General features: G+C 45.1%; 1 protein-coding gene and 1 pseudogene across 2 annotated transcripts; both read left to right on the top strand.

Annotated features, from left to right (window-relative positions):
* Window positions 1-5,727: 5,727 nt before the first annotated feature.
* On the top strand, window positions 5,728-14,910 carry C5AR2 (complement C5a receptor 2). Of its 2 annotated transcripts, XM_074316196.2 has the most exons (3): window positions 5,728-5,856; window positions 8,372-9,415; window positions 14,785-14,910. In XM_074316196.2, exon 2 carries the CDS (start codon window positions 8,384-8,386, stop codon window positions 9,398-9,400), a length of 1,017 nt encoding a protein of 338 aa, XP_074172297.2. In that variant the 5' UTR covers window positions 5,728-5,856; window positions 8,372-8,383; the 3' UTR covers window positions 9,401-9,415; window positions 14,785-14,910. The 2 variants fall into 2 exon arrangements, with proteins under 2 accessions (XP_074172297.2, XP_019608133.3); XM_019752574.3 differs by lacking the exon at window positions 14,785-14,910 and having other exon boundaries at window positions 8,372-9,540.
* On the top strand, window positions 7,323-7,750 carry LOC148757544 (cytochrome c oxidase subunit 7B, mitochondrial pseudogene; annotated as a pseudogene).
* Window positions 14,911-15,173: the final 263 nt, after the last annotated feature.

Here is a 15,173-nt window from a genome sequence, read left to right as displayed (position 1 = left end):
AAAGTTTCTTCCTCTGACCTTAAATGTTGGCTTGCTACTTACTCACTTTTGCTTGTCACTTTTGCAGATATCTTCAGAGCTCTCTGTAGGGTGTGGCCTCCACACCCACTCACCTGGCCCAACCTGACCTTGGCATCTTCTCCTAAGCCTCCCACTCCCCTTGCATCCCCATCCCAGGGGAAGGGGTCCCTTTGACCCATGCTGGATGCCACCCTATTCCCACCCCACACCCTGTCTGGTCCAAGTTCTCCATCCTTTCCTGCTTGTGTCCTTACCTCTCCTCCTGCCTGGTCTCCCAGCTGCCTGGCTTGTTTATAACAGACCATCCCTGTCCCTATTGTACCTTCCTTCATGGCACAGCCTCCTCCAGGAAGTCCTCCCTGACTTCCTCTGTCTTACCACCCCCATGTTCCATCCCTTTTTCTGGCCGTTCTCTAGCTTTCCTAGTTTGGGGAGTGGGCTGTAAGCAATGAGGTCTTTCCTTCATCCTGATTTGGGGAGGAGATGCTATCCCAAGTGCTGAGGCACACAATGGTCTTCTAGAAACACTTGGAGGCCAATGAACGGGATCTAAGTGGCTTCTCCGAGGTAGCTTCTCTTTAGTTTCTGCCTGGTGTTGACCCGTCCTTCCCAAGAGGGAAGTGGGCAGAAAACCCAGGCAATTGCCAAATCTGGGGCCTAGGCATATGCTGGGTCAACAAGTCTGAAGAGGAAGTGGTGAGGAAGGGAAGTGGATGATGGGTTTGGCTGAGTCTGCTGTGTTTTGCTTTCCCCCCCAAATCCCCTGTCACTCATCCACCTGTTCCTGAGACCTGGCTCCCCAAGACCCACAGTGTCATTTCGATATAGGATCAATATAAAAAGTTATTGAGAGATTTCACATTCTTCTTTTTTGGTACCAAGTCTTCGAAATCTGGTGTATATTTAGCACTCACAGCCCCTGTCATGTCAGATCCACCACAGTTCAAATGCTCACAGCCTCGTGTGGTCAGTGGCTACCGTATTGGACAACTCAGAGCTAGAATTCCTTAACTAATGTTTAGACTACCTACAAGATTCTAACATCCAACAGCTGGAAACTTATACTTCTAACATTACAAGATTCTGGTGTGACATTCTAGAATCCTGTGATTCAGTCTTTGACTAACACTGTAGGATCCCTTTGACTAACATTGTATGATTCCAATGTTCTAAGAGTCTGTGATTCCAACACTCTAGCCTTCAGAGTCTTTGACCTAGATCAGGGGACAGCAAACTCCAGCCTGTGGGCCAACTCTGGCTCACTGCTGGTTTTTGTAAATAAAGTTTTGTTGGAACATAGCCATGCCCATTCAGTCTGTGGTCACTCCATTCTACCAGGGAGGTTGAATAGTTGTGACAGAGACTATGCGTGACCTCTTGACCAGCAAAAACCAAAATATTTATTCTCTGTCCCTTTACCAAAAAACTTGATTGACCCTTGATCTACATATTCAAAGATTCCAAGATGGATGCTGATTTTTACAGATGTTTATATATTGTTGCACTTTATAACTTACACGTACGTTCCATACAGTCTTTCACATGCAGCAAATATCACGCGATAATAAATATTGTTCGAAAGAGACTGGTTTTCTCATCTTAGCCATTCACGCTTTCAGACTTCTAGAATTCCATCAGGTAACTCTACAAGATTGCACTATTTTGGGGTGAGGAGGTATAAAGTTTCACTTATTACTTTACAAAAATTGTAAAATGCACATAACATAAAATTCACCATCAATGGCATTTAGTATATTCACAATGTTGTGCAACTGTCACCAGTGTCTAGTTCCAGATGTTTCATCACCAAAAGAAAACCCCCTTACCCATTAGCAGTCTCTCCTTATTCTCCCTCTCTTTCCCCCAGTTTCTGGCAACCACGAATCTGCTTTCTGTCACCATAGATTTGCTGGAAGTCAACGCATTTTGACCCACAAAAATGTCCATTTCATATGCGTCAATTTTATAACCTTCTAGGGTGTTTTCACTCTAAGTTTCTCCCAGTGTTGAGGTGTAGAGACCTCGTCCTGGGCCCATAGTGGCCCCCAGGCCCCAAGGGAAGGGCCCCCAGCTTCAGACACACCAGAAAACCTTAGCCTTCCAGAATTCAAGAGACGTATGCCTTGAGACTCAGTGGCCGAGGAGTTTAAGATCCAGCGATCTGAGAAACACACTCTTATAAACTTGATCAGATCAGAGAAAGTTTGCACTGATCAAAGATAGTCCCTACTCTAGGCTTCTTCCATTCTAATATTTTTCTGACCAGAGAGGGCTCCCACAGAGGCCTGGAGCTGGCGGAATGTGGGAGATGAGGGCTTTCCAACTGTGGTGTGAGGGGGGAAAGGGGTGTTTGCCTCCACGGGGGTCTGAGGCCAGGCTCAACCAAGACTGGGTCACTCAGAAAGGCCTGGAGACACCCCAGAGTGACTTCCAGTTTCAACTCGGAAACAACTTCCTCTAACAACATGATTTAATTCTCTAAACACAACAAAAAAAATGTATAAACATAAGCCTCAACCTCTAAAGCACACATACATGGAGAGACATGCAAACACACAAAAAACTGCTGAACCAAGGGTTCCAAAGTTGGAGAGCCACTTCCTCTTGCTAAGCCTGCGTTCTTAAAATGTAAATTTCAGGAATTTGTGTTATATTCTTTTTGTTGTTAATTTAACAAACATAGCGTGTTCTACGAACCAAGCACCGTTGTGTGTGTTTTAATCTCTTTGCCCATTTAATGCTCCGAGCAAAACATCCACTTTCCAGGTGAGGCAGCTGAAGCTCAGGGGGTGCTGGGGCTCTGGAACTCCTCAGTGGTGGGCCTGAACCAGAATCTTATTGTTCCGGCTCTTGAGTCCATGTTCTCAGCCTCTGCGCTATGCTGAGAGGGAGGTTGATAACCACTATGGTCAACATCTTCCCATTTTAGAGATGGAAAACTGAGGCCCACAGAGGGGATTGGACTTGTTTGTGTTCTGTCTGCCTGTGAGGCCTCAGGCCCTGCACTCAATGGCCTTGGCCTTTTTGTGGAGGATGTGACCCTGAGCTGTCTCCCTCAGAACGTGAGAGGCGGGAAAAAGTTTACCTGTCCTTGGGGCTCAGCAAAGGAGGTTCTGGGTACACAGTTGGAAGCTGGGAGGGGGGTAAGGGCAGTGGGTGCTCGGTGAGAAAGGCCTCAGAGGGCCCTGTGGGGAAAGCCAAGACCCGTGGGCCTGCAGATCAAAGGACACACAGGTCTGGCTTCCAGGAAGCTGGTGACACCAAGTCTGGGCTTGGAAACATGGTTAGCTCTCCACCCACCAAGACCTCTCCGACCTCATCTGCTGCCCAGTAATTTTGGGATATGTGAGTCATGGGAAGAATACAGGACAAACACACCCTGGGAACACGAAAAGGCCATTCCTTTTTTCCTGGGTTATGAAGATTTGCTGGGGTCCGTGAGGTGGCAGTGTCCAGTAGCGTCCCATAGGAGCCCTGGCAAACGGGACGAACTTCCAGGATCCACCAGCTGCCAGACACGTGAGAGAGACTCCAGACTTCCTGGGTCCTGGCTGTGAGCCTGGATCGTGCTCCCAGTGGCATTTGGCCAAACTAGGGGCCCTCTTTCAAGAAAAGGTAAGGATAGAGGGAAGGAGGAAGGCGGGGAATTTCACAATCTTGGCCTATTTGACTCATTCTTTTCAGAATCTGGGCACACGAATTCGAATTTGAGAAATGGAATCTTAATTACTATCACACTGGAATTCACATCAGAATCCCAGAGCCTTGGAATTGATTTGGGTAGAAAAGCTTTTATAACGATCCAAATATATTATCACGCCCAGGTGTTTAGGAAATAGCCATTCTCAAATCTGCAGCTTCTGGAAAACCCATCAAATGATTCCATGCCCAACGAACAAGCCCTTTGACTCAACGATTCCACCTCTTACGAAAGGTCCTTTAACTTGATTGTCCTGGGTGACATACACACAGAAAGGTGTGCACCTCAGGAATGGGCAGCTCTGCTTATCTCCAGGAGCTGGGCACCAGGTAACTGGCACCCAGGGTCAAGAACTGACATGAGCCCACTCCTGGAGTCCCCTCCGCTAACCCCCAGTCACTACCCACCCCGATAGAATTCTTTTGCCTGTTTTTCAACTTTATGCGAATGGAATCATCCAGTAAACTTCCCAGTGTGTCTGGTTTCCCGTTCCACCCACCCACGTTCATTCTCATACCACAGGATAGTCCACTGCATGAATATACCCTGATACATGTATTTGTTCTCCTGTGGGTGAATATTCAGATGCTTTCCCATCTCAGGCCGAATGTTCCAGTACATGTCTTTTGCTGAGCATATGTGTGCATCTCATATGTTCAGCTTTAGTAGATTCTGCCCCACGGTTTCCTAGAGTGGACGCTCCAGCCAGGCTGCCTGATGTACAAACACATGTGTGGCAAGAGCGCGGGCAAGGGTGCTTGTAATTGCGAGGAACAGATAGAAATCTAAGTGACCTCTTACCTGCCCTGTGCCTCAGTTTCCCTCTTCATTCTTGTACTCACCAGATATCACCTAAGCGCGTGCTGTGTGCCAGATTCTGTTCTAGATGCTGGGAACACAGCAGAGCCCAAAGCAGGGAAGAGCTGACACCCTGGAACATGGGGATAATAATAATCCTGACCTTCTGGGATGTAGGAATAGTAATACTGTTTATCTCACAGGGTTGTTATAAGGGTTATGCCTGGTATATAGCAGGTACTTGATAAAAGTCATCTATTGTTTGAAATATTACAAACTAAAAATTGTGGTAATTATTGTATGTTTTATATGTAGATGTAAATATATAAGTAGAATTTATTGTATTAAATAATAATCCACTCATGGTTAATTATCATTAAGAATCCTTTAGCCTGAGGCTGGTTAATAAGCACGACACGCTCAGACAATGGACTGATTTTTAAGCCATTGTGAAAACAGGGGCGATATTCATGAATATAGGGAAACAGACCTAAGGCACATTAAAAGGAACAGATTAAGGGGTGATGCAGAGGGTGTTGCATGTTCCCATTTCTGTTTAATATATTAAAAGGGAAATACCACACACAACTGAATTGCTTACACACAGAAAATGTCCTGGATTTTTATGAGAAAGGTGGGGTCTTAGGGAGAGAGAGTGCAGTAGATAAGCAGATAGTGGTGACAGCAGCTAACATGCGCTGTGTTCAGCTCTTCACTCCTATTAACTTGGTGGATTCTCATAACACTGTACAAGGTAGGTATATTATTCTCATTTTATAGACGAAGAAGCTGAGGCACAGAGAGGTTAAGTGACTTGCCCAAGGCCACAAAGCTGGTGAGGGTTTGAGTGTTTTTTTTAATTAAAGTTTATTGGGGTGACAATTGTTAGTAAAGTTACATAGATTTCAGGTGTACAATTCTGTATTACATCATCTATATATTACACTGTACGTTCACCACCCAGAGTCAGTTCTTTTTCCAGTACCATATATTTGATATAGGGTTTGAGATTTTAAAGCCTGCAGACATTTACTCCAGTGATGAAAATAATATGAAAGCAGAGTACCAAACTTCAAACATGCACACACAAAGTGGCTTGACCGCTTAGCAGCAACTCGGCAGGGTGGAGGGAACGGAGGGCGGTGCCCCAACTTCCCCTCTGTCTTTCCTGTGGCGTCAACCCTGGCTGGAGCCCTGGGCAGTGCCAGCCAGCCCTGAGAGTCAGCAGATAGCTGCAGGGTCAGGTCACTCTGACAGGTCTACCATCTACCTGAACCCTTGCTCTGCGCTGTGTGCTTTACTTTGTTAACTCCTCAAGGCCTCCCAAAACCGGTGAGGTAGGTTCACCCAGGTGACTCTCATTTTTCAGAGTAGGAAACAGAGAGAGAGCCAACTGAAACTGAGTCACAGACCCAGGTCTGCTCAGGGTCACTGGCTGTCTTGCCTTGTAACTCTCCTGAATCTAAGATTTTTGCGTGATAATATTCCAGGGTCCAGCATTCTGGAGTAGGGTTAACACAGTTCAAAACTCAGCTGTGTTACTTCCTTAGCTGAGTAATCTTAGGTAAGTTACTTAACTTTTCTGTGCCTCAGTTTCCTCATCTGCAGAATGGGTATAACAGTAGTATTAAAATCAGAGAGAGTTGTTGTAAGGATTAAGCGATATGATATTTAAAGTTGCTTGGAGCAATGCTGGGTACATGACACAAAGCGCTCAATGGATGGTGGTTTCTATTAATAATATTAATAATAATACCAACAACAATAGTTATTATTATTGCTATGATAGATTATGTCGCTTCTCTGCTCAGCACCCTCCCATACCTCCCTTATCTTTTATCTCACATGGAGTAAAAGACAAAGTCTTTACACTGTCCTATATGGCCCCTGATATCTCTGTTCTTATCTCCCCTTAGTCCCCCTCCGTCTATTTCACTCCAGCCACACTGGCGTTTTCGATGTTCCCTGAACAAGACCATCATGTTCCCACCTCAGGACCTTTACACTGGCCATTCCCTCTGCCAAGAACTCTCTTCCCCCAGATCCCCATCTCCCTCCCTCACTTCATTTATGGCTTTGCTCAAAGGTCAGCTTCTCCCTGACCACTCATTTAAAACTCCAACATAGGGAATTAAAAATTCCCTGTGGTTTTTTTTCTTTTGCCATAACATTTATCATCTTTAGAAATACTGGGTATTTATCTTTTTTTTATTCCTGACTGTCCAACTCCTCCCATTAGAGTGGCCGCTCCAAGATAAAAGAGGTTTCTATGTCTTGTCCCCTGCCGTGCGTCCAATGCCTGGAACAGAGAAAGCACTCTGGAGCTGTGTTGAATGAATGAATGAATGAATGAATGAATTGTAGAGAATTTTATTTTATTTCAACATTTTATTTTTTCTGTTTTCCCAACACTATCATTATGTTGATAATTTGCTTCAGTAGGATTCTATAAATGTTCTGTTTCTTGACCTGGTTTCTAGGTACAGAGTTGTGTCCATGTTGTGAAACCCAGCAAGCGTACCTCTGTGAGGTGTGCATGTTTCACGATGACCTAGTTTATGTTAAAAAAAAAAAAGGTGACAAAATTGCTCCACAGGTACTTTTATCACACCAAGATTCGAAAATACTGATGAAGAACCGAGTCAAACACTTTTGCTGTGACTACATTAAGCTTTTCCCCTCTTGGTGGCTATTCAGAGTCTAATATTTTAAATTCTGGAATTCCAGGCTGCTGATGGGTGAGTGTTTGAACATTTCTGTGCTCTAGAACTTCATTGTCCAATAAGGTGGCCACTAACCAGGTGTTGCTATTTAAATTAATTAAAACGAAGTAGAGGTTCCAACAGATCAGCAGCTTCATTTGCCGCAGTTCTGTCCTCAGGCTTCGGCTTCACGATGTTTCCCTTGGTCAAAAATGCACTCAGTAGTCTCCCAGCTCAAAGTATTCAGCAAACAATAGCAAGGCAGATTTACCAGAAACTGCACACCTGATTTCCATGACAAATACGGTAATGCTGTTTTAGCTAGTGGAGTCACTTTCTGTGTTGCTACATGGACATATTCAGCAACGCAAATTGGAATAGAATGGAACGCTCTCCTCTGTTGGCATAGTCACCCCAAAGGAATGCGAGATCAGTAATCATCCCAGCTAGCATAATACTGAATTGTTTCAAAACCAACTCATAACTGATGCAAGTGAAAGCACTATGTACCCATAAAAATATGGCACGATTGAAGAAACAAAGTGCATTTGAAACCTTAAAAAAAAAAAAAAACTAAGCAAAATTGAAAATTTAGCCTCTCAGGTACGCTGGCCCCATTTCAAATGCTCCATAGCTGCCTGTGGCTGGCAGCTACCATAGTGGATAGCACAATACAAAACATTTTCATCGACATTGAGAGTTCAATCGGACAGAGCTGCCTGAGAATCCCAACTGGTAATTGGCTAGGGTTCTAATAGTGTAATATTTTGGAATTCCAGGATTTTTGACCATGATTGTGTTCTAACTTTGTAAATTTCTGGAATTCCAAGATACTCATAAGCTGAGGTTCTAACACTGTAGTATTCTAAAATTCCAGAATGCTCGCAAGCCAGTGTTCTGACACTGGCAATCTAGAATTCCAATGTTCTAACGTGCTGGGGTGGGGGTTCTAGGTTGGCATATTCTAGAATTCCAACATGCTTAGCGAGCTAGTGGTATTCTAGAATTCCAATATTCAAATGTGTTGGGGTCCTAATGTGTCACATCCTAATTTCTGAGATGCTAATGGGCTGAGCTTCCTGCACCCGAGGAATCCAAAGTCCTGAGAGTTTTTGTCACTGAGGTTTCATGGCCTTTGTCTCCTGTCCAGGTGTCTGGGGCCATGATGGAGAACACTTCTCTCATCTACGAGTACGACCACTATGGCGAGACTCCGGATTTCCCTGTGGACTGCCCTGATGGCTCCTGCATCTCCGTCGACCCCCTCCGCATGGCCCCACTCCCGCTGTATGCTGCTGTCTTCCTGGTTGGGGTGCCGGGCAATGCCATTGTGGCCTGGGTGACCAGGAAAGAGGTCCGCCAGAGGGTCGGTGCCACCTGGTTCCTCCACCTGGCTGTGGCGGACATGCTCTGCTGTTTGTCTCTTCCCCTCCTGGCGGTGCCCATCGCCCGTGAGGGCCACTGGCCATATGGGGCCGTGGGCTGTCGGGCCCTGTCCTCTGTCATCTTGCTGTCCATGTACGCCAGCGTCCTTCTCCTGGCTGCTCTCAGTGCGGACGTCTGCCTGCTGGCCCTCAGGCCCCCCTGGTGGGCTGTGGCTCGGCGGGCATGCAGGGTGCAGGTAGCCTGTGGGGCAGCCTGGATCTTGGCCTTGCTGCTGACCGTTCCCTCGGCCATCTACCACCGCTTGCACCAGGAGTACTACCCACCCCAGCTGGAGTGCGTGGTGGACTACGGCGGCTCGGCCATGGCTAAGAACACAGTGGCCGCCACCCGCTTTCTTTTTGGCTTCCTGGGGCCGCTGGTGGTTGTGGCCAGCTGTCACGGTGTCCTCCTGTGCCGGGCGGCCCGACGCTGCTGGCCCCTGGGCACAGCCATCGTGGTGGGGTTTTTCGTCTGCTGGGCTCCCTACCATGCGATGGGGCTGGTGCTGACCGTGGCTGCCCCACACTCCGCGCTCCTGGCCCGGACCCTACGGGCTGAACCCTTCATTGTGGGACTCGCCCTTGCTCATAGCTGCCTCAATCCCATGCTCTTCTTGTATTTCGGCCGGGCTCAACTTTGCCAGTCACTGCCAGCTGCATGTCGCTGGGCCCTGAAGGAGTCACGGAGCAAGGATGAAAATGTGGCCAGCAAGAAATCAACCAGCCATGACCTGGTCTCGGAGATGGCTGTGTAGGCCAGAGGGAAACTGGTTTGTATCCTCCCATCCCATTTCACAAAACTGGTCTTCATAGAACTAACATAGGTAGATCCAGGGGCTCAATGATATCACTCTTTACTCCTTTATTCACGCAACAAGCATTCATTATGCACCTGCTCTGTGCAAGGCCACATGATAGACACTGGGATGTAGCAGCAACCGGAACAGACACACATGCCTGCCTTCAGGGAACTGACATCCTCATGGAAGAAGACAGACAATAAGCCAGGAAATAAAGACATACGGAATCTGTGAAGTGGTGATACGTGCTAAACCTAAGGGAGACAAAGAGGGCTGAGTGGGGCAGGGAGGCAAAGCCTCTTGGGTAAGGTGATATTTGAGCCAAGGCCTGAATAAGGGAGGAAGAAAAACATTTCAAGCAGAGGGAATAGTAAGTGCAAAGGCCCTGGGGCAGGATATGCTTGGCATGTTCCAGGAACAGTGAAGAGGCCAGTGTGGATGGAGCAGAGTGAGCCAGAGGGAGAGTGGTGTGAGATGCAGGGAGACAGGTAAGGGGGACGAACTTTGAAAGCCTTCTAGGCCATAACACATGTTTGGGGATCCATAGGAGGGTTCTGAGCTACCATTACCAGATAAAAATACAAAAATTCCCAATTAAATTTGAATTTCAGATCAACAACATTTTTTAGCAAGAGTATGTCCTGTGCACGCAATACTGGAGATATACTAAAAAAAATATTTGTTGTTGACCTGAAATTCAAATTTAACTGAACAGTGTGTATTTTTTCCCCCCTCCTAAATCAGGCAACCCTATTCTTAGCAGAGAAATGTTCTGATTTGACTTGGATTTTAAGAGGATCTCTCTGGCTGCTCGTGGAGACTGGACTGTGGGGGACGGGAGAGAGGAGTGAGGAGATATTGCAATAGTTGATGGTGCAAGAGGTGATGGTGACTGATGGTGACTTGCATCAAGGTACTGGCAGCTGAGGTGGGGAGAAGGTGACAGGTTATGGATTTACTTTGAAGGAAAGGCCATGTTCAAGTTCCATGGCTTAGTATTCGAGACCTCTCTCCATCACTGGACATGCTTATATTCTAGGTGCTCAGACCCTATAGCAGACAGTATAATGGCCCCCAGCCGAATCCCCTGAACCTGTGACCTTACGTGACAAAGGGAACTTCGTATATATGATTATGTTAAGGATCTTGAGATGGGAAGATGATCCTGGATTATCCAGTGGGCCCAGTGTCACCACAAGGCTCCTTAGAAGAGGGAGGCAGGAGGCCCAGTGTCACCACAAGGCTCCTTAGAAGAGGGAGGCAGGAGATGTGACAATGAAAGCAGATGTCAGGGTGACGTGAGAAAGGGGCCACGAGTCAAGGAAGGTAGGCAGCCTCCAGTAGATGAAAAAGGCCAGGACATGGATTCTCTCCAAAGCTCCCAGAAGAAACACAGACTTCCCAATGCCTAGATTTCAGACTTCCGATCTCCAAAACTTTAATTGAATAAATTTGTGTTGTTTTAAGTCACTAAGTTTGCGGTAACTTGTTACCAAAACCACAGGAAATGAATACAGATCCTCTGCGCTGTATTCCCTTCCTGCCTCTGGGCTTTTTGTCAAGCTGGTGCCACTATCTGGAATGTTGCCCAACTGGTAACCACTAGTTGTCAGTGGCTACGCAAATTCAAATTAATTCAATTAATTTAAATAAAACATTTAGTTCGTCAGTTGCACTAGCCACAGTTCAAGTGCTCAATAGCCACAGGTGGCTGGTGTCTACTGTATTGGGCAGGGCAGACAGAAAATATTTCCATCATCATATAAATTTCTGCTAGTCAGGGCTGCTCTAGAATTTCACCTGCACAGACCTTTTAAATCACACAGCAGTGTCACTGGCATGTAGAGTCATTACCCCAGAACAGCCCTTTACTGGTTGTTTCTCCTTTAAGGTAATTCTTACAACCCAGGGAGGTGGGGGAGATACTTCATTTTATAAACTGAGGCCCAGAGAGGGGAGGTCATTTGCCTAAGATCACACAGCAAGGAAATTATAGAGCTAAGATTTGATAAGATGTTTACTTGACTCCATTGCCCATGCTCTTAATCACCGAAATTTCCCTTCAACACCTTGCTCAAAAGACACTTCCTCCAGTGAGCCCTCCCTGATTCATCCTCCTTCCAGGGAGTAAGTAGTGTTCTCTTTTCCAAGTTTCCGGAACACAAATTCCCATCTAAATTGTAAATTCCCCAAGGGCAACATCTGGGCCACTTGAATTTCTGTTTCTCCTCCACCCATCCCAGGCCTTAAAAAAAGCCAAATTATCTTTGTCTACACCTTGTTTTCTTCCAATTAGATTGTGAGCTCCCGGGTGGCAATCCCTATCTTGGTATCTCTTTTCTTTATCTGACACAGGAACACATAGTAGGTCCTCAACAATACATATTTTATTCCTTGGTATTTTGTTCAGATTTCCTGTACATGAATTATTAAGACTAAGATTGCCTTGTAGAATGAATTATATAAATTATATAATTTATAATTTATGTTTATATAATTTATAATTTATATAACTTCATGAAAAGTGTATGTGGGGGGGAGTCCTGCCGTTGATCTGCTGGGGCCAGGTGCCATTTAGGAGAGTTCTGCTTTGGTACATTTTATAAAAAGTCTTTGTGTGTTTTGAAAGTTTATTTTCATTTCTTATTGTGTCAGCCTTCCTTTTTGTTAAGAAGGGTCAATTTCAGGAAAGCTTTCAAACATATTTCTGTACAACTTTTACATAGAAGCCCCTGGATCATTAAAAGCAATATTTCTTTTTGTTTTTTTTGTAAGTCCCACCTTTTTTGTTAAGTTGTTTCTGTTTGTTTGTTTTGTTTTTTACCATGAATGTATTGACTTCTTTAAGTTTCCAAAGAACCGGGTCTTAATGGTTTTTCCAAGAGTGAGTTTCAAGTTTGCTACCCAATCCTAGTGTTGGTAGTTTATGGCTTTATTCTTGATTTCATATTTGTTGTTTACCTCCTCCCATTTTCCTTTAAAATTTTATAGTTCTCTTTTGCAGATTTGAAGCAGAGTCAATTTCTTTTCCTTCTTTGGATAATGACATATGAATTGACCTCTCTACGTTCAAGTTATTTCCCGAAAGTTTGATAATTACACCTGTGAAAAGTTCAGAAATAACAGAAGCAATTCCCATCTATCACCAGAGTAGTAATTAGTAAAAGTTTACTGTGCACACATCAAAAGACAGTTTGCAAGGGAGCAGTTAAACCAAAACAAGGAATGAGGCTTAGGAGTGTGTGACTGTTTATTCTTCATAGTGATTGGTTGTAATATTAGCATTTTCTTAAATAATAGGGAATTGGTCAATGGTTACATCATACCTATGTTGGGAAATAGTTCAAGTTTTGCTTATAATTTCCAGAAGCATAAGCAAGAAATGATTCATGTTGGGTAAGTCTTGCAAAATATGCTAAATTCAGCTTTGTTTGTATGCCAAAACTGGTTTTGTCTATTCAGGGAATTTTCAAGGTTGGTCTCTGTTTTCTATTTTAACACATCCAGCTTCCCACTTGACATCCCAACTCGATGTCCAATACATAACTTAAACTTAATATGCTCAAAATAGAACTTCCGATTTTTCTCTCTCAGCATTCCTCCTGCATCTTCCTGATTTCAGGTGATGGCAACTCCATATTTCCAGACGCTCAGGCCAAAAACTCTGGGATCATCCTTGATGTCTCTCTTTCTCTCACATTCCATGGCCAATCCATCAGCCAATCCTTCTGGGTTCTACCTTAAAAGATCTTCAGCATCCGATCACTTCTCACCAGCTTCTCTGCCATTACCCTGATCCGGCCACCACAATCTCACCTATTCCAGCTGCCTCCTCCCTGGTCCCCTTTTCTCATCTTGGTTCCCTGTGGTTTGATCCCCACACAGGAGCCAGAGGATTCTGTTCAAATCTAAGTCAGGGGGTGGCCGATTGTCTCAGTTGGTTGGAGCGCAGTGGTGCTCATAACACCAACGTCCCTGGTTCGATTCCCACATGGGCCAGTGAGCTGCGCCCTCCACAACTAGATTGAAAACGACTTGACTTGAAGCTGATGGGTCCTGGAAAAACACACTGGTCCCCAATATTCCCCAATTAAAAAAAAAATCTAAGTCAGAGCATGTCTCATGTTCCTCCTCTGCTCAAATTCCTCCCAGGGTTCCTGCCTCACACAGATTAGAAGCCAAAGTCCTCGCCATGGTGTGTATGATCTATCCTCCTCCTCTTCCCACCTCATTCCCTACTAACCTCCCCTCCCCACCCCCGCACTCCAGCCAACAAGCCTGCTTACTGCTCCTTGAATCCACTAAGTTTGTTGACATCTCATTTGTTGCATTTTCTGTTTCCTCTACCTAGAATGCTCTCCCATAGGGGTCCCCAAGTTTCGCGGCCTCAATTTTATCAGCACTCTGCTCAAATGCTACGCTCTAGATGTCTCTGACCATGGTACTTACAATAGTATCATTCCTCATTCCTTTCCTGCTTTGTTTTTCTCCATAGAGAAGGTAGTACGGCTCGGCTCGTAGTACTACAAGCATATTTACTTTTATCTCGGTGCCTGTCTCCCCATGAAATGTGAGCTCCACTGGAGCAAGGACTTTATCTGTTTTGTTAACTGCTGCATCCCCGGTGCCTAGAACTGACTCAAGAACTGAAGGCCGTACCTTCTGAATGGCAATATTATCCTATAATAAAAATGAAAGATCTAACATTTATGGAGCGCCTATATGTACAGTAGTGAAAAAAAAGTTTATGTACCTCATTTTTCATTTAATTTTTCCAACAATCTTGAAAAGTAAGTATTAACCTCATGTTATACAATGTCTGGCATATCTAGGATGAAAGAGTACTCACTTTCCTCATTCATTTAACTAAATTTGAAAGAGGGCCCGGTTGGGACCTCCACACAAGAGGCCTTGCAATGTCCCTGGCTTCACCTCTCCCTGCCTTAGAGCTTAGCAATTCATTTACCTCCTCTCTGTGGTTTGAGCTTGGAATGTCCCCTGTCCCAGTTCCTGTGCTTAGAATGCCCCCTGTCCCAGTTCCCTGTTTTAGAAAGTTACCCTGAAACTGCGGGGTCAGGGTAACTGACCGGGGCCGAGAGGAATGGAGACTAGTAAGTGATAGCTTAATGGCAAGGGGTTTAATTTCGTGGTTTGGAATCAGATAGATGGCATTAGATAGAGTTGACTGATGATTGCTCAATGCTGTGCGTATATTAGTGTCAGTAAATTGTACTTTATACTGGTTCAAATGGCAAAACAAAAAAAAAAGAAAAAGAAAATTACCCTGAAACTTATCATTAATACCCCCATGCTTACTGATCACAATCTTTCTGGCCTAGCCTTCTTTCCAGGTTACTGTCACCACTGCTCCTGGGTTGATGAGCCTGTTGGAGAGCCACATCACCAGAGGGAAGACTCCATGCAGACCCTCGGAACCATCACATACCCTCGGGAGGAATGCCCAGATTTTCCCTTAAATATTCCAGGCTGGTCTGAGAATGTTATCGCAGGTTTTGGAGGTGTTAACCTGCTGTCTTCCCAGACCACCAGTGCTCTGATAATAAATGCTTATTTTATGACGCAACTCCTATGTCCACCTATTGGCCGGAGGCTGTGGAGCAGCACAAGCCTGGGACTGGTTTAGCCTCTGATTTCAAATTCATTCATCAAACATTTACCAACCATCTAATAATCCCTGTGGAGAACATAGGACCTGCAAGCCAGAAAT

The sequence above is a fragment of the Rhinolophus sinicus genome, chromosome 8 (assembly GCF_057876585.1).
Source record: "Rhinolophus sinicus isolate RSI-liver-muscle chromosome 8, RSI-T2T, whole genome shotgun sequence".
In the NCBI taxonomy this organism is placed as follows: Eukaryota; Metazoa; Chordata; class Mammalia; order Chiroptera; family Rhinolophidae; genus Rhinolophus; species Rhinolophus sinicus.
The sequence above is the reverse complement of the archived record's forward strand: the minus strand, read 5'-3'. Positions and strand labels throughout refer to the sequence as shown.